Below are 22,297 nucleotides of genomic sequence, written 5' to 3' on the forward strand. Positions count from 1 at the left end.
AGCACCTCGGAAACCTACCCTTTGTAAAAGGGTTTCTGAAGAGCTTAACCTGCTGCAGCCAGGAGCAAACCAGTCTGGGGAGAGACAGCTTGGTGATGGTGTGACTGCAGCAGGAAGTGAAAAGAGGTCACGGACGTGGTTGCATTTTGGGACAGGCTGCATAATAATAGCAGAGGATGGCTTGTGTGTCATCGCCGTGGAGACGGATGGACTGAGTAACTAAAATTGTCAGTGGACTGGTGCATGTGTGTCTATGGAAGCATAATGCATGCACAAGTACTATAAATCACTTCAGCTATGCAGAGCATGAGAGAAAATGACACAAACCTTTCTGAAAATCTATAAACAAAGCCGCACGGCACCATCTAATATTTATATAGTACAAGAAATGGAAACAGTTATGCTGGCATTTAACCAAGATTTTCCATTGATGGAAACAAACCCAATAAAGTACCTTGTGTCTTTTCATAGGTGTTTTTGCTCACCAAGATTTCCAGTATATGTTACGTCTGCTGAAAGACACCTAACCAAGTTCTCAAGGCTTCCCCCCAAGCCTGAAAGGAAGATGTCACGCTTGATAAAAAAGCATCACAGAGAAGCATCACCTCGCACATCGCACGAGACACTACGGGAAAGCGGGCTGCAGCCAGAGCCCTCTGCTCTAGTTGTCTTTCATTGTCTACACTGACATCTGGAAGCCTTGGTCACGTTTGCCCTCAGAATCAAAGCTGAATCTCTGATAAATGAGGCACCACATCTTGTAACTCTTGAATAAAAACAAAGTACAGATATGCGGAAAATGAAAGTTATTAATTTAATAACCACTGCAGTTTCCTAGCATTTCAAGAGACCCACTGGAAGTACAGACTGCGTGTTCGGTCTGTCGTCTGCAGCTTAATGGAATAAAAAGCTTGGCAAATTCCTGGAATAAACGCAGCTCCTGGAATAAACCCCTTTTTTAAATAAATAATGACAAATCGTTTTTGTTAGCTTTGAGAGTGTGTGGGTTCTCCTTCCAGTTTGAAAAGTTGACTAAAGACGTGAGTCAGAGTGCTTACGATTCCTCGATTATCGGGGGTGGACTCCAAATATGGAACCATTCTCACAGAAATGATGAGCGAGAGGCACTTTGTGAGGAGACAGATCCGAAGGATGGTGGGAAAGGGACTGTGGAGGTGAGAGTGATACTGGGAGATCACATCCCTATTCGCTGTTCTGAGATCTCCAAAGGACAATTCAGTGGAACTCCCTCTGCAGGTTCCCCCGCATGTGGCCAACTTAACACCTCTGTCAGCCGGGCGTCACTGGTGCTGCGTGTGAAGCCTATTTTAGCGAGCAGGTCACGCAACTGGCTGCGGCCATTCATGCATGTGAGGATTCCCAACTGTGCTGTTATTTTGCGTGAAGATGGGTACTTTCAGAGTGGGGAAAAACACAGCATGTGGCCAGAAACCGTCATACCAGAGGGCTTCGGTGGAAGTACAAATTTGAAAGTACTTTCCAGCAAGCTCTGTGCAAGGGACCATTGTTTGTTATACAAGTGTGCGCGACCATGCCTTCTGTACTATTAGCTGGGTGTGTGATGCACTGTGAATGTATGTGTACACATGGACAAGAGCTCTCTGAATGTTTGTATACATGCCAACTAAATCGGCTTCTGTGTCTGTGTGTGAGGCTGTATGCGTGTGTGTGTTCGTGTAAGGCTCTGTGATCGTGTGTTGAGTATATATGCCGGCACTGGCAGCTTCTGTGTGTGTGTGTGTGGGGGGGGGGGGGGGAGGTGCACTGTGACTGTGTGTGTGTATAGCAACTGTATTGTCTGCTGTGTGCATGCACCTGTGTGTGTGTGTGGGGGGGGGCAAGCTCTGTGAGAGAGAGTGTATGCATGCCAGCAAGCTCTTTGTATCTGTGTGTGTGCGTGTGTGTGGACCCCTGTCAGACATGTGGCACGCTGCCCACCCTGGGCAATAAGAACAGCTGTCCCTCTGTGAAAGCAAGACATTGGCCTTCGCTCCATGACTGTCTCTATTATTCTGGCCGCGGAGGCGGCCCCAGCAGATCCCGCCCACTGGCCCGTCCTCTTCTACCCGGGCTGCCCACTCGTGCTCAACGGCCCGGACGTCAGCCTCAGCCCGGGCTCAGGCACGCAGCTGTCAGGACATCCGCTGGCCGGGGGAGCGCCGATCAATGGGCACAAAGTTTAAAAAAAAAAAAAAAAAAAAGAAGGAAAAAAAAAATAAATCAACGTACCACCTGCCCAGCTGAATTCACCAGCCTTCAGTAAAAGCAGCCCTTTGCAGCTTTAGGCTTCATTAAAGAGCTCTGAGGAAACATTGAGAAACAAGCCCTTTCTCAGGCCTGGGCTCTCCGCCACAGGCCGCACCATCACAGGAGCAGGCAGAGATAGCGCCTCTTGCTCCTAGCCGGAAACCTGCCACTTTGTAATTCACCCAGGGAGAACGGAGGCAGAAACAGGAGAGGTCTGCTTCACCCTCTGCCGCACCCTCCCAGGCAGCTTCATGAAGGTCAGCTTCGGAAGCAGAACCAGGCCCATGAAGGTCTTGCTTAAGGCCTGAGCGGCGGATAAACGAATCACCTGAATCGCCCATGAGAAGCGGTGGCTGACTCCGGCCTGGATGTGACTGGGGAGTTTTCACTTTCACAACCTCAAAAATAGATGTCCTAATGCGCAAGAATGACACAACTCCAGAGCAATTAATGGGAGTGTCTCGCTTGGGTGGCCGAGCCCTGCGTGGGAACCAGGTATTGCTCAGACAACCTTCAAACAATCCCACCATTACCATATACAGAGATCCACATGGATACATATTCTTGAACCACTACACCGATTACACAAATAAAAAATAGACATTAATTTGGCTCAATTTTTCAATCAATGATCTTTGCAATGAATAAGTAATATGTCATTATGCCAAGCTATAATAGCTTTATCAAATATTGATCGTATCTTCATTCCTTTTTATTGCATGGGTTTGGGATGACTGGAATATTTCTGTGGCTTGGGGAGTAGAGCCAATAAAACCAGATCATCAGTTCTGGGACAAACAGCTGTCATGTATTTGCCAGGTTTATCAGCACCGTAAGCACCACACAACAGCCACACACAACATTTATGGCACTGAGTATTTTCCTCGACTCTTTCATCAACTTGCTGACTATTCAATAATCACATAATTGAGTGATATTTTCGGCTTTAACAGACGGTGTCTATAGAGCCTCCTACAGGCCTTTCGGCTTTCGTCAGCCTTCTTCTCATTTCACAATTAATTTATTTTTTCTTCTTCTGTTTTTTTTTTAAATTGCCGCATGCTTAAGTGAGGTACTGAAGCTGTTACAACAGATGGGGAACTAGCCAAGAGCACAGTGCACCACTGCCGGTGTACAGACACATATGCACACAGATACACGACCTTCACAAGCAGAGTGCTAGGTGTCGCGTGAAGGTTTAGCGTGTCTGGGTTGGGCGTGGTAGGGAGGAGCCTCCATATCCAGCTGCGACGGACTGAACTCATCCACGATGTTACATGCAAGCCTGCCTTTTGCCTTGTGTCTCCCAGCAGGACATCCATGGGTGTCCTTTCACCTGCGGTGGAGCAGCGATGGCAGCAGAGATTATATCGACTGTCATCTCGCAGAGGATGCGGTCACAGGCAGCCATCTGCAGCCCGGCTTCCAGCGTCTGCCGTATTGTGCAATGTTCTCTTGCTGCACGGTTCCTCATTAAATATTCATGCCCAGGCAAACACTCTTTCATTTTTTTTGTCACGCGTGACTCACCAGCTCTTCTCCATCTTTCCTGGGATGGTTCAGTTTAAATGCCTCATCTCACCTGTACAGCAGGCAGGATTTGCCGGGTTTGCGACATTTTGGTTCTGAATCCATATCCCTGAAGTCGAGATACCTGCCAGAATTTTCATTTATTTCTGTCCTAAAACACCTGAGTAATTAATTTGTTGACAAGTATTAAAAATGATATTCTAACTTGAACGGTACATCCAATTGATGGGAAGGTTGCCGGTTCGAGTCCTTGACCAAGGCCCTTAACCCCCAGCTCCCTGGGCGCTGCCACGGGTGGCTGCCCTTCACCACCGAAATTGCTCTGATGGAAAAATTTCCCCACGGGGATCAATAAAGTATCAATTATTATTATTATTATTATTATTATTATTATTATTGCAGGCTGTCTATACAGAGCCCATACACACACTGTTGTTTTTAGCATACAGAGAGAAAAGTTGCTTTCTAAATATAAAACCATTAGACAGCAAACTTCAGAAAATATCTCAGCCTACACAAGAAACTTCACAAACATTAACAATAAATCAGCCAGAGCTACAAGCAGCCCCATTCTTCTGACCTCATTTCTTGCCCCCACTTGTTGTTATGTCTCCACCCACCCACCCACCCACTATCTACCAAATACTCCACAATACTGGTCACCATGAAAGGCACCATGTGATGCACAATGCCATCCACCCTGCCGCCTAACATGAAAGCCACCGCGCCGTCCACCGTGTAACACAATGTTCCATCCATCACTGCAGCATGCTGCCTGTGGGCTCTGGCTGTGTTTCGCTGTGTCCTTTCATGTAGAAGGTCTTCCTGCAGTGATATAACATACCACCAGACTGAAAACCCAGAGATTCAAGCATTTGCAGAACTTATTTTTTTTTTTCTTCCTCTGATCTAACGTTGCATTTGCATAGTGATTCTGGATGCCGTTTTTAAGTACCAATCCCCATTCAGAAGCTGCATTCACAATTGCCAGCTTCTCCAAAAACCTTTCAGCACTTCTCCAATATGGCACACACAATTGTTTTTCGTTAGAATTTTTTTTTTTTCCAATCCCTAAAATCTGAGGTAGAAGTTGTGCATTGTGGGAAATCAGTTGCCTGTCTTCACTGTAAATGCTCTTCTTTCATTTTCCCAAGCTGAAGTGTTCAGAGGTGGATTGCAACATAGAATGACCGAGCAGAATGTCTACAACACCACAAAGAGGCCAAGGGGCAAACGGTCAGGTCTCAGCTAAAGGAGGGGAAGTATGGCAGCTGCTTCCCCATGCACAAATATAAATCTTTATGTGCATATACGTATATGTATACACACACGTACATACACATGCACGCACAAAGTCTAAACACTTTCAGTAAGTTGGTTAAAGACAAAATGTGATTGCCTTTCGGGACAGAGGAAGTCGCTCTGCAACTCTGCGAAAGGGCAAATGCAAGATGGGCTATTTTTTGTCATGGGGATGTTACTCTCATTTCTAATGTCGTTAAATGTTCTTGCTTTCAGTTAATTAGCATAAAAAAACAGGAACAAAAGCAGCAGATTTAGCATTATACAGACTACATGACATGCACAGCTGTTGTCTGATGGGGAAATATTTTTAGACACTGCCCCAAACCCAGACCAACACACGGGACACACACCCCCAGCAATGATGAAAGCTGCCGTATGCAGAAGCAGGCATGGTGAAATGCAGAGAATCTGCAAACTTCCATCTCACAGACTATAGGGGTGTGGCTTCCTTGCTTGATACCGCGGCTGCAGAACTCTGCAGTGATGCAAGGTTGCTGCCTAACCTGATCTGCCTCAGACAATGGCCAACATACTGTGTGACACTCCCGTAATTCACTTTGGATGAAAGTTTACGCTTTGCGATTGGACCATGTAGGGCAGGGACAGCAGAGCCAACGCACAGACTAAGATTTGCTGCCCCAGTGCTCACAGATTTTCATCTTTATCTCTCCTAAGAAGGTGTGGGTGGCCTCAGGAGATAAAGCCATTATGGACAGTAATGTTAGTGTAAGACAGTAATGTTAGTGTAAGACAGTAATGTTAGTGTAAGACAGTAATGTTACTGTTAACTAAGGTTACATAAGTGTTAACTGGTTACATTTTAAGACAGTTATTAACAACAGGACAGTTGTAATGAGGTAAGATAAGGTCTTTTTTAAACCTAATAAACAAAAAACACTGGGTGAAATAAAAGAACAAGAAAAGAATGTATTTTTAGTTCATTGTCACAAGGTATTTCTAAAAGGCTAGTAAACTAGATGGAAAACTTCCAAGAATACAAAACACTGCGTCCCCACTGGGGGCTACTTTTTGTGTCATCGGGAGAAAGCAGATCACCCCGTAATGTTAGAGATCTCGTGTCAGTGACAGGCACTGAAACACAGCCGTGCCTGACCATCGTCATCTCACTCAGACCGCAAGGGCTGTGACTAAATACTCAACTCTGATAACCCAGTGACCGTCAGGCTTGCTTTACTGCTCAGGCGTTCACAAGGTGGTGGATTATGAGGATATGCTTGTGGGTGTATCTGAGAATATAAGGATAATAAAGATGCCACTCACCTTTGTGTTTGTGTGGTACACAAGTACGGGAAGGCATTCACGCTAATCTCCCTGGCTTTGCCAACAGTCTGGCTGAGGTAATGAGATACAACTGCAATGTGGGGGGAAAATGAATCATCCCAAGGAGTCAAACCTCCCTTTCCCACCAGGCCGGACTTATGCACAGGCTAACCTGGGCTGTAGCCCAGGGCCCCGAGTTGTTGGGGGCCCCAATTTTTTTATTGTTTTCTGTTTGCATCAGCAGCATTTTACGCTATATGTCAGCCCCCAACAACGGCTTTAGCCCCGAGGCCTCCATCCCCCTAAATTCTGCCCTGCTTTCCCATGTCCCGCACCCCAGGGCATACCTCGCCTCGTCACGTCACTAACACTAAGGCATAAAAGACAGGACAATGAACTGCAGGGGCTGTATAAGGAGCGACACCACAGCTAAAAACATTTTGAATGTTTCTCTCCCCCAGACGTTCATGACGTGACAGGTGCAATATTAGTGCAAGTCGGCTGAAATGCGAGCGTCTTTCTAATTGCACTTTCTCCCAGTTTACTCCGGCGGATTCTCTGGTTTGTCACAATCTGCCATCCAGCAGAAATCAGATGACAAATGTGCTGCTCTGATCTCAGTCCCCTGGGACGCTCTGCTGTCTTTCCGTAGAACAGATCACCGCGCAGCACGCAAGGCAGCGAAGCACCTGCCGACAGAATGATGCCACTTGTACCACAGGCACCAGACGACACATACCCTGAAGTATACACCTCTTCCTTATAGTAGATGACCAATTCCCTAACCCAGACTGCATCCTTTAATGGTACAGCTGCTTAGCGTTGAAGCTACAAACAAGGAATGCCTGTGAGCTGTTTGGAATTTACCTTTACTTTCAACCTTGCATTCAGGGCTGTGGAGTCGGTACTGTAGATAAATGCTCCGACTCCGACTCCTCAGTTTCTAAATCTTCCGACTCCGACTCCTCTGTATGTATATACTATGCTAATGTATTTTCTACATCCATTGAAGGAAAGGAAGGCAACATACATGTCATTTCACCACAGAACTACTGGCTAGGAAGCCAACACTCTACTATAATGCCAGATTAAAGACAAACACAATGAAAACAAGGTTTCAAGGGTAGCGCATAGCGAAGGGGAGCCGACGGAGCTGAGAACACACCAGGTGATTTTTCAGGCGTTTGACGCGTGATGACTGGTTGAACGGCCGAAAAATCGGCAGTGCATCTGTAAATGTATGGGGGGCTTTAGGCTAGGTTCACAGTTCCCTGTAACAGTGGAACACGACACAATGGAAAGCGGTGCCGCACCTTACCTGTGCATTACATCCCATATAGTGATGCATACAGTCAATGAAAAGCATGCTTCATGGTTACTTGACATGTTCGTTTTGTGGTAACATTATGCACTGCATGCATTGGGCTTTATTCTTACAGCAGAGAAGTAGTTCATTATGACTGTTTGTGAATTGGGACATTTCAATTTACTTTTTTAATTCCCATTTAAATTTAGTAGGAGTCGGAGTCGGTTAACTTTTTGCCGACTCCGACTCCGACTCCAGGTACCCAAAATTGTCTCCGACTCCGACTCCTCGACTCCGACTCCACAGCCCTGCTTGCATTACTTTTCAACCTTCCCAAAATGCTTACTCTACATTATAATGTTCATGTACGGGTTAATGCTTCAGCAAAATTAGTCATCCACAAACATGCCTCCTATGAGACCCGAAATACCTCGAAATATAACATACAGGCATTATACAGAAACGCCATTGTGCAGAACTCCCACTTAAACATGACAACATGCAGAATGTATCCGTAAATATAGTTCATAGATAAAACATCTCCATACACACTAGCCACACACTGGATGAATTCAATATTTAGGTCCTAAGGAAACAAATTTGTTTCATTTACTGAGCAAAATATAGTATATTAAAAGTTAATAAAGGTAGAGTTATTAAGATGGTAAAACTGTGAGATGTCAGGTGCTGACTGCAAAGTTGGCAGCCTCCATACTCCAGTTTCCTTTCGATCACCAAAAAATGCCGCTTGATTTCCTACCTGTGCCTGCAACCTTGAGTACTGCCTACTAATGGTTTACTCACTGTATCTACATAGCTTTGACTCACACAACCTGTTCCCCAGCTTTCCTACAGCATCCACATTTTTTTATATCGAGCTCTGCTTTTGCCTCAACTATAGAAAATCCTTACAAATTCTCCCCAACGTTTCCTCTACTCAATGTACCAACATTTTTCTCAAACAAGCAAGTGGAAAAAAAAACTTGTCTTCTTTCCCTCTGCACATTTCAGTCATTTCCTGGTCCAGCACTTTAAGCTTGAACCAAACACATCTTTCACTCGTCTTACCACCAGCTTCTGCGTGTGGGTTTCTCAGTCCATCTGCCTGTTCAGCTCTCATCTCCAAACCCCGCGGCCAGGGGCTGCAGGCACCATCCGTAATGACTTAACGTCTTGATCGTCTCGCGACAGCAGTGAGCAAGAAGTGTGCGGCGTGGGGGCGGGGGGACACCTCAAACATCATTTCCTCTCCTTTGCCAAGCGTTTCCCCCTTTCACGCCACCGCGGCTGTTTCATCCGTGCGATAACTTTTTAAAAAATGTCTCGTGCAGACAAACAGGTGCGCAAGCATTCCCAGAGAAGCGGCCGAACTGAGTCGTAGTCTTAACATAAGGAGTGCAAATCCCTGCTAATCTGTGTGATTCAAAAGACAATCCTTACCTCGGTCTTTCATCCTCTTCCTTCCGCTGTCATGTCATCGCTCATCTGTTTCTTCTTCTTTTTCCACCCCAACTAACTGTTCTCTGCCTTGTCTCTCTTTCTCTCTCTCTTTCCCCGGCTGCTCTGTATCTCTCTCTCTCTCACTCCCTCTCTCAAAAGATCATTATCATTCTTCGCTTAATCTCTCTCCACTTTCTCACACAGAATACTCTGCGCTCAGGGTAGCTTGATTTTTACCCGTATGCAGGTCGACTTCCTTGCTCTCCTCCCTCTATTCACTCGTTCCTTTTTGCAGATTTTGTTTCATTCACATCACGGCGAGACCCAGCCCACTCCTCCTCCCTTCACACACTACCTCTCCGGTCACCCTCCCCCCCCCCTCCCTCTGCCAGATAAGTCAGACACCAACCAACAGGATGTCCTCTCTCTCTCTGTCTTTCCTTCTCTTCATCTGTAAAGCTGATCTGTTTTTTAGGCTGATGGCTGGGTAAGCTAAATTAAACCATCGGTACGCTTGTGCATTGTGTTTCTTTTTTATCTATATAAAGATCCTCTCCAGTCATCTGTGTTTATCAAACATTTAATGGTAATGAGATTTGTGTACGTTGTTCTAATACCAGCGGTGTGGGTGCATGTTCTACCCAACCATCACTGTGTGTTTGTTACTACAGGAATATTGTTTATATCAACCCTAACACACACAGATGTCACCAAAAAAAAAACACAAAATACCTAACATAAAATAATCTAAAACTCACTGCCTTTTTTGGACATCATTAAATCAAAATACATTCCTACTCAGATTCTGAAAATTGACATTTGTGAACGACATTGCATGGGACAAATCAAGCAAATTAACTTGTCGTCTTAGTTCATCTGATTCAGCCATGGTGCCAGCCATCAGGAGGCGAACACAGAATAGATACCACAAACACTGACTAGAAGAGAAAATATCATCTGTAAGAATTTACTGAAGTAAATGAGGTTATTACCAGAGATGGTGTTGCCTGAATTCGGAGTTGAGATTAGCCCCAACGGCTTTCATGTTGTCCCCGTTTTCCTTCTGACCAGCTCCTGTGAAACGTGCACAGGTTATGAGGAACCATACTAAGGAAATCTTATTCATAAAGCCTCCACACAAAAGCCCTGCTATAATTGGAGTTATTAGTCATTCACCTCTCCAATGGACTAATGAGCTTTCAATGCTGACTTTTTACAAGTTAGTGTCAATTCTTTTTTGTGTTTATTCACATTTAAGGCTCTGGTTTGGGTTCTAAAAGTTCTTGCAGCAAAAGATGACACCAAAGTGACAGCAAACATATGACATGGCCCTTTATTAGATACAATGTCATAGGATACTATCTTAAAGTACATACTTGAAGTTTTTATTTGATAGTCTGAAAACATGATAAACGGTAATAAAAAATGGTAAAAGTGGTAAAAAATGGATTTAAAAAAACTTCATGTACAGGTCCTTGGTTTTAGGAAATGAACGCTTATGAATCCTAGAAGAATAAGCCCTTGTTAGTCATGCATACTTAGGTGAGTACATTTCCACGACGCTTTGCTCTCACGACACAGTGTGATCCATGAAGACTGACCATCCATCTTCTAATCACCTCTCCTGGTCAGTGGTACAGAGGTCTCTCAGGGTTACTGACGTCAGTCTTGCTGCATGTCTTTGGACTGTGGGAGAAAGCCAGATAACTGAAAACCCATGTGACACAGGGAGAACGTGCAAACTCCACACACACGCAGTGGAGCTAGGATAAGAGCAGCTAGCAGCTATAGCCTGGGAAAGTTCTAGTACAATGAGATTGCATGTAGTCCTCTTCATGGAAAATTACTGAGGGGGAAGAGGGTCAATAGGTAAGAAGCCTCACAACGCACCAAAGGTGGCAGCATGTTTAACTCTACTGTGCCAGCGGCATCCCGATCTCCAAGGTTACTTTTCTGATTACCTGGATCAGAATAGCAACCCATCCAGTGAGGAAAGATCCCGTGCCTTTAACATGCTGAATGAACACAGAGGCTAGAGAGAAATCCACAGGGGATACCTCAAAGGTTTGGTTTCAACATTGATAGGGACCAAATTAGCCCCAAAGCCCTTTGCTCCCCTAAACACACAGGGTACTCCCACAATGTTGGTAAGGAGCATGGACCTACTCAAATAAATGCCCTTGTTCACTACTCATTTTCTTTACCCAGAAGGACACAACAGCATAGTACATAATCGGGCAACCAACCTTCAATTTACGTTAGACAGTCACCTCGTAAATCACCAGGCCGTTTACACCTGTGTTTTCATTTTTAGTCACACAGATAAACAAGGTGTGTAAAGCCTGATTAATTGATATTATTTGTCAGTGATAAATTTATTATCAATAATGTACCGCTACTTATACGGATTGAAATCTTATTAGAATTAACGTCCTAATATTAAAATAAATGCAATGACACAACGTTGGTTTTTGTCTGGTTCAGTCACACGGTGTAATGGATCAAATTATACGAGGCAGCAGATCAGAGAAAAGCAGAAAGGGGCTAAGAGCGAGGTCACAGCGGGGTATTGTTGTACGAGGAAAACTCATTTAGCCCTCAAACTGTCTCAGGATAATGAGCATCTGGAGGTGGGACCTTGCCCCTCTCCTAATTACTAATGTCGGTCTGGGCCATATGTCGGGCCGTGCGGTATGCCCATGATAACTCAAAAAACGACGTATAATAAAACGTCGAAAACGCGTGTATTTTAGCTTACAAAGTAAACGTGGCGCTTAGCGAACGACAATTTAGGAACAGATACCTGCACATAACGCAAGTAGGAAGATATTACCATAAGGGGGGGGGGGGTAGTTCGCAGTCAATAGACCTCGGAGAAATTGGCTAGATGAGGTAAGGCCCGGTTAACTAGTTATATTATTTGAAAATAACTGTTCCAAATAAATACGTATTCATATGTACTTAAATGCGAGGAGACCTGATAGAAAATTTTCACTAAACAACTTGTATTGGGCTAACGGCGTTTCACGTTAAAATACTACGCAATGCACGGGAAGTGAGTGCAACAGAACCTTCTTTTTAAAGTAACTGTTCTGCAGTATAACTCTTCGTGGTTCTGTAACTATATATGTGACGAAGATATCAATATTGCTTCTAATCTGCCTCAATTGCACTCACCGGAAGGTGGATTGCGGTTATAAACCGTCATTTAGAATCGGACAGCGACCCCTGGCGTTGACGACGAGTGTAATTATATTTCTCAGCTATGCTGACAAGTTCAAATTCATCCTCAGTACAGGAGGGCGATTTAATCTATTCTACTTATATTTCTGCAGGGTTTCTTCTGTTCCCTCGTTCTCTGCTCTTTCCAGAGGTGTAATGTGACATTATAATTCCGTCTATAGGTGTTAGCTTCGATGGATTGATGTCCTGTTCATACTGTAGTGCTCCATGACGCTAACTGGAATGGACGTTTAATGTTATATCATGTAACACCCGCCCTGCGGCGCTAAAATGTATCTCCTAAATGAGCGCCCGACTCCGGAGAATTGATTGTAAGAAGATTTGAAAATGTTTAGGTTGATATTTGAAAGATTTACAATTTTCTCTGGAAATTTTAGTAGGCAAAATCATGCATGAAAGTTTTACCTGATCAGCTTATGCAAACTGCATTTTAGGTCTGCATGTAAATTTTACGGATTTCACGGTTTGGACACGGTTCAGTTTCTTAGGGGAGATTGAGACTCATCGATCTGGGATGTCTGGAAGAACATTTCAAACGTTATTAGCCTATTAAAAGAATTTTATTAGGAGAAATGTTATTCATCATATACAGTAGGTCAATAAAACTGGACACTTGGTTGATATTCTTGTATATAGCAAGAAAAAAAAGAGAAACTGCCGTTGTAAAACCCACATTTCACATTGGATTTATAAAGCAACCAATAAACTAAAGTGTAATGTAAATAGAATTGCTTCTGGTCCTTGAGTGGTGACTCAGTGCAGACACGTAAAGCAACAGCCTACTTGTTACTTAAATATTCAGCTTCAAATTATTTTTATTTTGTGTTAAACATGCTATACAGTAATTATGCACACATTTATAAAGCATTAGTTTTATTTATATTCCAGAACGCTGTATTATCATAATGTGTTATATGGTGATTTCCTTCGGTTTTGTGCTGCTTGAGTCAATCACCCCGATCTCTCCTGCCTTGTGTGTCACTGGTAAGCAGGCTAACACAAAGAAGTACAGTCTATTGTCTGTGATCTTATCTCCCTGCCAGAGACGTGAGATGGTCATTCGTCTCCCCCTGCAACGAAGGAATCTGGATGAATTCCACACCAGCCGGTCCAAGGTACTTGTACGTTATCACTGTCACCTCTCCCTAATTGATCTTAATTTGCGGCTTTAGAATACACCCCCTCTATACTTTATTTAATTTGACTGAGTATAGTTTAAAAAAAAAAGAAAGAAAGAAAAAAGGAGGGGAGGGTGGGTCACGGATGCTAGCTGTAAGTGCTTTTCTTTTCTTTTGACTTGGAAGCGGCAGCCTGCGAGGCCAGTGCAGCTGTATGCAAATAGCGCCTCGGGCGGTGCAGGCCGCGGCTCGTTGGCCGCCCAGCACCAGCACATGGCCGGCGAGCGGCCGTGTCCAATCATCTGCGCCGACCCGGCCTACCGGGCAGAGATCCTCTCTAGCCGTAGCAACAGGAATTACAACATACGTTCCTTTTGGATTAGGGCCACCAAAACAAAGGGGGGAAAAGAAAGATTAAATTTTTTATTGTCAATAGAGATAAGACAAAAGAAGAAAGGAAGCAATAAAGTCAGTGAAGTTGATAGGACAGCCCAATAATCGAGTTGAATTATTAATTGTAAATTTATTTTTTAAATATTATTGTATAGGCCTATATATTTATTACATGGGACATATGCGTTTAATCTATTACGTATGCCGACCACTTTTTAATATACAGGCTAGTTGCCACTTAAAAGCAATTCGTGTAAGTTAAAAAACTGAAAGGCATATGCTTGTGAAATATAAAACACAGAGATACTGTTTCCATCTCGCAGCGGTCAGAAAAGCTAGTAGCCCACCGTCACGCACATGGCTACTGTCGCGCATTCCGACAGAGGACGCATGTGTCTCCAATTGTTTGATAGCCTATTTGTGTCAAACGCTTAAACTTTACTCTGTTCCTAACTTCTAGCAGAAAAGAATGTAGGCTGTTGTATTAGCAGGATACTTTGCGAGTTATTATGTTAGTCCGCCTAATGTTTAAATTAATTTATGTGTACGCTACTTTTTAATTATTTACAAATACAAAATTGACGGTAAAATAATATGAAATTAAATTTGCACACACAAAATGTGAGTACCCCGAGGACATTTAGCAGCTCAGGTTCAACATTAGGCTAAATACAGGCTTACGTAAATTTTGTTTCATACAAAATCAGTCTCATGAATTGTGAAATTAGCATATGTTTTTTTTTCCGTGGGGCTTTGTCTGTATCAAGGAGCAGTGAAATTTTACCATTTGATTACTATTTAACAAAAACCAATTTTCTCTCTGTCGTATTCGATAGTAAGTGTTGGTGGTTGTTCAATAAAAAGTGTGAAATCTAAAGGACGCACAAGGCATCATTACACCACTACACCGATCTGCTACATTGTAGCTGTTTGAAATACATGCAGACGTTTTACACAGATGCATGTTCTTGTACTTGACGTAATATATTTCGTCTGACGGTGGAGTATGAAAAGGGATGTCACCACTTCCAACCGATAAGTGGCCTTGTGTAGGGTTAGTATTGTTAAAATATGACACTTTCTGAAAATTTGATTTCTGGAAGATTCATCTCAATGCCACGAATCCCAACTAGATGTCATTCTAAATGATGTATGCCCCTTGAACACTATATAGAAGACAAACTTCAAAGTTTAATTCCCATTTTGCCAGATGTCCCATTTTCACAATACTCACCATACACACTTACAAACTTACAAACATCATACAAACATCACTTACAAACTTACAAACATCATAGAGTAAAAACACGATGATCACTCATTATAGATGGCAAGGATTGTTTGTCAGTATAGTTACCAGAATTTGTCCGAGAAGCACAGTTAAGCAATTTCGTAAATGCGTAATAAACGGAATGCAGTTGGATAAATCACAAATATCGATTGATGGCTTGCGTGTAACCAACTACCGTCAAATAGTCTACGTCTATATGCGTTCTCTGCCATGGTACATATTTTGAAGAAATGTGCAGTTCAGCATCCTATATAGTTACACCGTTTGTGTCTGTCCGATGGTAATGTGTTAAATCGGACAGGACCCTAGAAAAGGCTTAATTTGATTTTCCAGCTTTATGCAAATACCGGTCAGGAGGTCAGATCGGGCGCGTGGCTGTGCTGCAAGGCACACTTTCAGACTTACAATTCCGACATTGAATGAAAAGAAAAGAGAGAGAAAGACGCATCCCCAGCACACACCCCAGGCTCCCAGGTCCTCTTAACCTAGCCGGGGTAAAGGCAATAACAGTCTCCATTCCCCAGAGATAGCAATCCGCAAAAGAACACCACACGACGCCTGGTATTCGTGGTTTGGAGAATTACGAACTCAACAGAGTTCAGCGTAAACTGAAAATGTACGTTTTTTTCAGAAGTGTATACTCTATTCTGTGCTAATCACTGTACCTGCAATTTAACGGTCTTCTGAAGTATGGATTCATTATTTGTCTGCTTTTCATTTTAGTATTTACTTTTTATAAGTTTTGCTTCAGTAGCTATGAAGCTGACAGTCACTACAATTTACATATGTAATTTGAGTATATTAATATATTCATTGTTTATTTTGATGAAATTTCCGTATTTAAATCACATTTTAGCAGTTAGGATTATTATAGTTTTCACTTGTATCAGTGGTTAAGTGTAATCAGGTAGGCCTATGTATATCTATCTATCTATCTATCTATCTATCTATCTATCTATCTATCTATCTATCTATCTATCGGCCTACACGATTTTAACATCTTGATTTAGCTACAGGACAACATAAAACTTAAAATCACATTTTATAAAAAATGAACAGCATTTTAAATATTAAAAATGTATGCATTGCACAAAAGTAAATTTAACAATAATACTATGATTATACCTTGAAACAGTGAATGTTTCAATACAATAGACCATGTCAGTCTTATTGTCAAATGGAACGCTTTGTTTCGAGAGAAAAAATTCCACGTCAAAAACAAAACAGTGAATTAATAAGAAGAATCCGTTAGGCCTCATACCCATATGCGCGCCGCAGAGGGTAAGCGAACACTAGGCTATATGTTCATAGATTTTTTTAACATCTTTTGTTTGCGGTCTAAGAGCATTTGTAGGACGCACACCGCATTCTGGAAGTCCCTGATGCCGATCGAAATGTATTCCTCCCATTTTTCTTTTGAGGGGGTGTGGGTGGGATTTTTAGGAGTCGTGCTGTGAAAAGGGTTAATTTCGTTGACAATAGCGGGGCAGACTTCCTATTCTTGGAATCAGACGTTCAGGTGGATGTATGCAGAAGGGGTGTGTGCATCGCTGTGAGATTCTGATTGAGCTCGTTTTAACGTTTTTACTACTTCAAAAACCATTTGCAACTTTTTACATCCTTTTTATTTACGTTGACTTAGATATATGCACCCTGTGCACTACCTCTACTACCTAGCCACCCTACCCCCTTCACAGACATAAAATCCACCCCCCCCCCTTTCCATTCTGTTGCCCTGTTGAATGAAGACAAAGGTAGGGCACGTGTTTGTTGAATGGAGTCCCGGAGGAGAGCGGGCGAACAAAAGCTAGAGAAGCTTGGCGTGTGGCATGGCCCAATCTACATAATTATAAGGGACCACGCGTCAGGGAGTGGGGGTGTGACGAGGGGGGTTGACATCTGCCGCTCCGCTCCCCCGAGACTCGGAGTGGATCAAGTTGCCGGCCCGCCACTATTGGCGCTTAGGCTGCAACCATCTGCGTTCCCTCGGGCGCACAATGGGAGCTCAGTGCCTTTAAAAAGACGAGGTAAGGAGAGAAGTCAGTGTCACAACGCGGGACCGCTCAGCCGAAAAGCTCTCGTTTCTTTTCACTTGCAGTTAGTCTTTACATTTTTGTAGCCACAATCTTGACGTTTCTCTGCAGGTATCTCAATTTGGAATACCGAAGTCGCGATGCCACGGGGTTTTTTGGTAAAGCGCACCAAAAAGCCTGGCGCAGTCTCCTACAGGGTGCGTGAGGAGTGTGTGCCAGCTCAGGGTTTCTTAACAGCAGTCTACGCTTCAGGCATGCCGTGCTACATCGACAGAAAGCATATCAGGACTGCGACCTTGCCCACGGGCTGCAATCAGGTCTGGAGCATACAGAGTCGGGTAAGTTTAGGCGGGATGCCTGAAGCTCAATGCCCCCCGACTCTCAGTCCAAACCGGCCAGTCAGTGCGGCGTACCCCCAGCAGAATACATCGGCCGAATACTTAGATCGCAAACTGAACTCCAGCTCTCCTGTTCAAGCCGAGTCTTTTCCCGAGCAAAACTTCGCCATCAGCGGCACAGGTGTAGCGTTCCCTCCTTCTTTGGCTGAGATGACAACGAAACTGGGCAATGAGTGCAAAGAACCGGAGTCCATCGCCGTCAAGCGACCCGCCCCCACAAATGCCAAAGCCAAGCAGACGCATGCCAAAAAGCATAAGTCCTCGAGTTCAGTTCATGGAGATAAAAAACTAAGTTACCGGGATGAAGTTACAACATCGCCAGTTCTTGGTTTGAAGATTAAGGAAATGCCGGAGGAAGACGCAAAGCCGCGGTCCAACAGCCCGCTTGGTGAGTTCATTTGTCAACTTTGCAAGGAGAGATACGCGGATCCACTGACCCTAGCGCAGCACAGGTGTTCCCGCATCGTCCGCGTCGACTATCGCTGCACTGAATGCGACAAAGTCTTCAGCTGCCCCGCCAATTTAGCCTCCCACAGAAGGTGGCACAAGCCAAAGACCCAGCCGGAGGGCAGTTCCGCAGATAGCGAGGAGATGGAGTCTAATTTGACTTCTGTCGGACAGGACCAAACCATTAAGATTCGAGATGGACGCACACCGTCTCCGCAGGTTTCTGACTCTGGATCCGAAGAAGACCTGGCCTTCAGTTGCTCCCTGTGTTGCAAGAAATTCAGGAGACAAGCTTATCTAAGAAAACATCTCGCTCTGCACAATAGGCAGGCCACGGCTTCGGAGAGCGCACAGCCTATAGAAGAAAAAGTAAAATCAAATCCACAACAGAATTGCTCCGGCGAGCTTAGATCTCTCTACCTCGGGAAAGACGCGCAGGGATCGGGATCTGCAGCCAGCGAGGTGTACTCATGCAGATTCTGCGGTGAGAACTTCTTCTCCTCTCCAGGGCTCACCAGGCACATCAACAAATGTCACCCAGCTGAAACCAGACATGTTATTTTATTGTCTCAAACGGGTTGACAAACTTGGATATGAAAACTAACCAAAAAAAAAAAAAATCCGTGTTGCCAGTTTTGACCATCATCTTGCATGTCTGCATGTTGCCTATATTTCTAACGCGTTGTGCAAAAACCTGGCGACGACCTCAAGGATAATGAGTCAGCAGCGCAATCTGTATAGCCAATTAGCTTTTTATATGTGCGTTATTTTTTCTCATATTAAAGTCTATTTATTTATTTATGGCCTTTCATACAGAAAATTTGCTGCTTTATGTTATTGCTGGAATGCGTTTATTAGATATTTGCCTTACAATAAAACACCATTGTGAAAATTCCTGAGTATTTTAAACCCAAAATTGACCAAAACGCATTTTGTATTTTTATATGTTGGTATGTTCTTATATTTAAGCAATAAAAATACAGTACAATACAAATAACTCCTTGTTCTCCGTGATTACATTTATTAAAACGTTTGATACGTCTATATGTCTTTATTCGTTTGCCTTGTGTTACACATTTACCACATTATTCCATTTTTCCACTGTTACATAAGCGTCTGTATAACTTTTAAATATGAGCAGAAATTACAATATCTACATTAGATGCATATCTACATAAGAAAGTTATGAACTGTTTCATTGGGTGTTAATGAATTATTCATTGAAATGCTATACAGTGTTGTCTGTACTCTAGTATGCGCAAAATTCTTAATGATTTTGTCCCCCTGGTATAAATAAAATAGCGCATATCGCAATCTGGTTCAGAAAACCGACCACGAAACGCGATGTATAAACAAAACTAAAACCAGCTGATAATATTAATTTCGTATATTATTCAAAATTCATATCAAGCATCGAATGATTTAAAACAGTTAGAGGATCTTAACCAACTCGAAAATAAGATACAAAAAGCTGACGGATTTGCTTTTGCTGGAACACTTGGTTTATATAATCATCATATTATTCCATATTATTAATATGTTTATCTTTTGTGTTTCATAAGTATCATATCGGCATTTACTGTCGTGAAAGTAGTACGCCTTTCTTTACAGTTCGTTTTGTTTCCTGCAAGTCTGTTTCATAATCTACCGTTTTTTTTCCTTTATCTTGAACACTGCTAACCAGCTGCCTTCCCCAACGCCTCCTCTTTCACTCTCTCCTTTTCTCCTTTTCTGTCTTAATTGTCCAGTCGCTTACTTGATAGTCGGGTGGACGCCGCGGGGGGCAGGGGTGGGGTGCGCATGTTGGAAGCGCCGATGGTCTGTAGAAACAGGGCTTATGAGGGATTGCTGAACGCGGCGGGTAGCCGCAGCCTGTCCCCGCTTGTGCAGGAATGCTTTTGATAGCCTCCTGCTTACAGCCAGGAATGTGTCCGCTTGCACCTGCTCCGACACGGCTTCGGATTCTTCACAACTTTCCCTTTCTTTATACTTCTTATTGACCTAATATTCAGGCCTCTAAGCCTGCACCCCTCCGACTAAGACCCCTGCAGTCAACCAGTGCAACACAATTCTTACTGTCACTAAGGATAATGGACATATGTTACAGGGTGAAGCGCCGCATCCAGTTGTAATTAGTGTTTTGGGTGACGGTTGGTATATATTTTCAGGACAGGACCACAGCGGAATTTCTCTTCAGTTACACCGCGCGTAGGATTTTCACCACTCGAAATATAAATAAACACAAGTAAGTGAAACGGTTTTGTAGCGCTTTCGGCGTAACGTGACATTATGTATTCTACAAGGGGCACACGTGTTCCGTATAATAATATGGGAAATAAATAAATAGACTTAAATTGGTATGTTAAAATGCAATGAAAAATCTATACAACTTTATTAATAAAAGGTTATTGTATCTTTTTTTAAAACTAAAAGTTATATCTGAGTTTTTAAAAAAAGTTAAAAATTTACCGCCCCCCCCCCTTCCCCACAATGGACACCCCACCCCACCCCATGTTCAGATACGCTCCGTGGTTCATGATGTACACCCCCCAATTGACTGTCTCGATGTTCCCCTCCTTGTGGCGTATGCGGATTAGGGAAGGCAGCACGTTTTTGATGGTCTTATGATTTCAGTGATTGGTCTACTATGTACTGTTTCACAAACATGCGATATAGAGTGGCCTTTAGTGGTAGGATGGGATTAATCAGCGTGTTGTCATTTAACAGGAGGGAATCCCCCCTTGACAGAGTTTCACTTGTGCTGAATCACACAGGCATCTGTGACATCACATACTCTGACAGAGTAAAGCCTTCAGGAAGCCTCAAGAAGTAGGTAAAACAAAGATTTAGAAGTCTAAAGAACATCTCATAGTTTTAGCAAAGACCACATCAAACTGATTCTGTCAACTACCAGGGGAATCTTTACAGAGGATCCTCAGAAAATTCTGACAGGCATACGCTCTGTCCCCAAGCAGCCTGCTGCAGAAATCTTAGAAAAAGAGATACGTTTTTATTGCCTTGCCTTGGAGAGCTATCTACAAATGAGGTCAATATGTTTGTCGGCTGGCATGCATCACTGTAACGGTATTTTTGCCAAGATGCTCCAAGAGTAGAGATATGTGCCAGCAGAATGTGGCAAATTTAACGAAGGTTTTATGAAAACATTGACGTTATACTTCCCAGATGAATGACCCGCGAAGAGGCAGATCTTAAATACTCAGAGGGACTAGACTCAACAGAGCCTTAAATTTAGGAGTGGAATGTAATTTTCCACAATGGCCCACTTAGTACTGTGACATGTGTAACCCAGAGCTGAAGAAGAGTTTACCTCATTAACCCAGGAATCCTGCTATGCAGTCAACCTGTCTGACATTCCTAAAATGTGAACACAATTGCACTGTTTTTCGGAAAGTAGATGCCAAAGGCGTATCACATATTATTATGAGATGCTATTCCTGCAGCTTGTCTTGGTGTTTTGGTGAATCCAAAATTTTGCTGTTTTCGGTCCTTTAGTTGGATTGTCATCTTTCATACTTCGTATTACGTTTAACTTATATCAGATGTTTTTTGGCTGAGATTATCAATTTGTGTTGTTGGTCTGTAGTAATGAGAGTAATATTTTTACGGGTCGTAAATTATGTGTCACACAGACAACCACACGCAGTGTTACCGTGTGATATGAATCGGCTGAGGATAGAAGCTTTTCCTCTGTCTTTCCAGTTTGGCCTTCAGACAGCAGTAGGGCCTTGCTGACTGCAGCAGTGAGAAGAGATTATTGTTGCAGTGGATAAGGGCTTTTTTTTAATTTTCACTGCTCTGTCCTTGCATTGCTTCCGGTAAGTATTTTAGCCATAACTCAACATTGGCTCAAAAAGCTTTAAATCTCTGAAAATCCTCCTTGAATCCCCAGCCCCGTGACCACAGTGACGTGTCTGCATGTTTTGTATAAGTAGCACAACTAGTACCAGACGGGTCAGTCCATCTCTGTCTGGGTCACTCTGCTCCAGCCCTCTGGGACCTAGACCCGGGCAGCTGGGAACCCGAGTGACCTTGACAGTGACCGGTCAGGGTAAGGGAGGTCAGAGAGCAGAGGTGAGTCCGGCGACGCTTTCGCCTGCACAATAGGCCCAGTGTGCATTTGCTTGTGACCGTGACACTCCATGCACACAGGCGCTAAGCTAACCTTTCATCGCTGAGCCATTGTATTGTTAGCGTTATCCTTAGTTAGGTATTCATTTGGCTCA

At 43.4% G+C, this 22,297-nt stretch overlaps 2 protein-coding genes across 9 annotated transcripts in view; one reads left to right on the forward strand and one right to left on the reverse strand.

Moving 5' to 3' along the window:
* LOC111859828 (signal-induced proliferation-associated protein 1) overlaps positions 1-9,473 on the reverse strand; it is a 40,847-nt gene extending 31,374 nt beyond the window's left edge. For 4 of the 7 annotated variants that reach the window (XM_023842838.2, XM_023842834.2, XM_023842837.2 and 1 more), the window contains exon 1: positions 9,131-9,471. The gene's annotated coding sequence lies outside the window, so the exon portion shown is untranslated. Of the gene's footprint in view, positions 1-8,758; positions 9,091-9,130 lie in introns of those variants that run through there. The other 3 variants (XM_023842835.2, XM_023842836.2, XM_023842831.2) reach the window with 3 other exon arrangements.
* Positions 9,474-11,843: 2,370 nt separating this feature from the next.
* LOC111859830 (insulinoma-associated protein 1a-like) lies at positions 11,844-19,050 on the forward strand. Of its 2 annotated transcripts, XM_023842840.2 has the most exons (3): positions 11,844-12,022; positions 13,417-13,488; positions 17,320-19,050. In XM_023842840.2, exon 3 carries the CDS (start codon positions 17,349-17,351, stop codon positions 18,633-18,635), a length of 1,287 nt encoding a protein of 428 aa, XP_023698608.1. In that variant the 5' UTR covers positions 11,844-12,022; positions 13,417-13,488; positions 17,320-17,348; the 3' UTR covers positions 18,636-19,050. The 2 variants fall into 2 exon arrangements, with proteins under 2 accessions (XP_023698608.1, XP_023698607.1); XM_023842839.2 differs by lacking the exons at positions 11,844-12,022; positions 13,417-13,488 and adding an exon at positions 16,950-17,202.
* The last annotated feature ends 3,247 nt before the right edge of the window (positions 19,051-22,297 follow it).

Source organism: Paramormyrops kingsleyae, chromosome 10, assembly GCF_048594095.1.
Source record: "Paramormyrops kingsleyae isolate MSU_618 chromosome 10, PKINGS_0.4, whole genome shotgun sequence".
In the NCBI taxonomy this organism is placed as follows: Eukaryota; Metazoa; Chordata; class Actinopteri; order Osteoglossiformes; family Mormyridae; genus Paramormyrops; species Paramormyrops kingsleyae.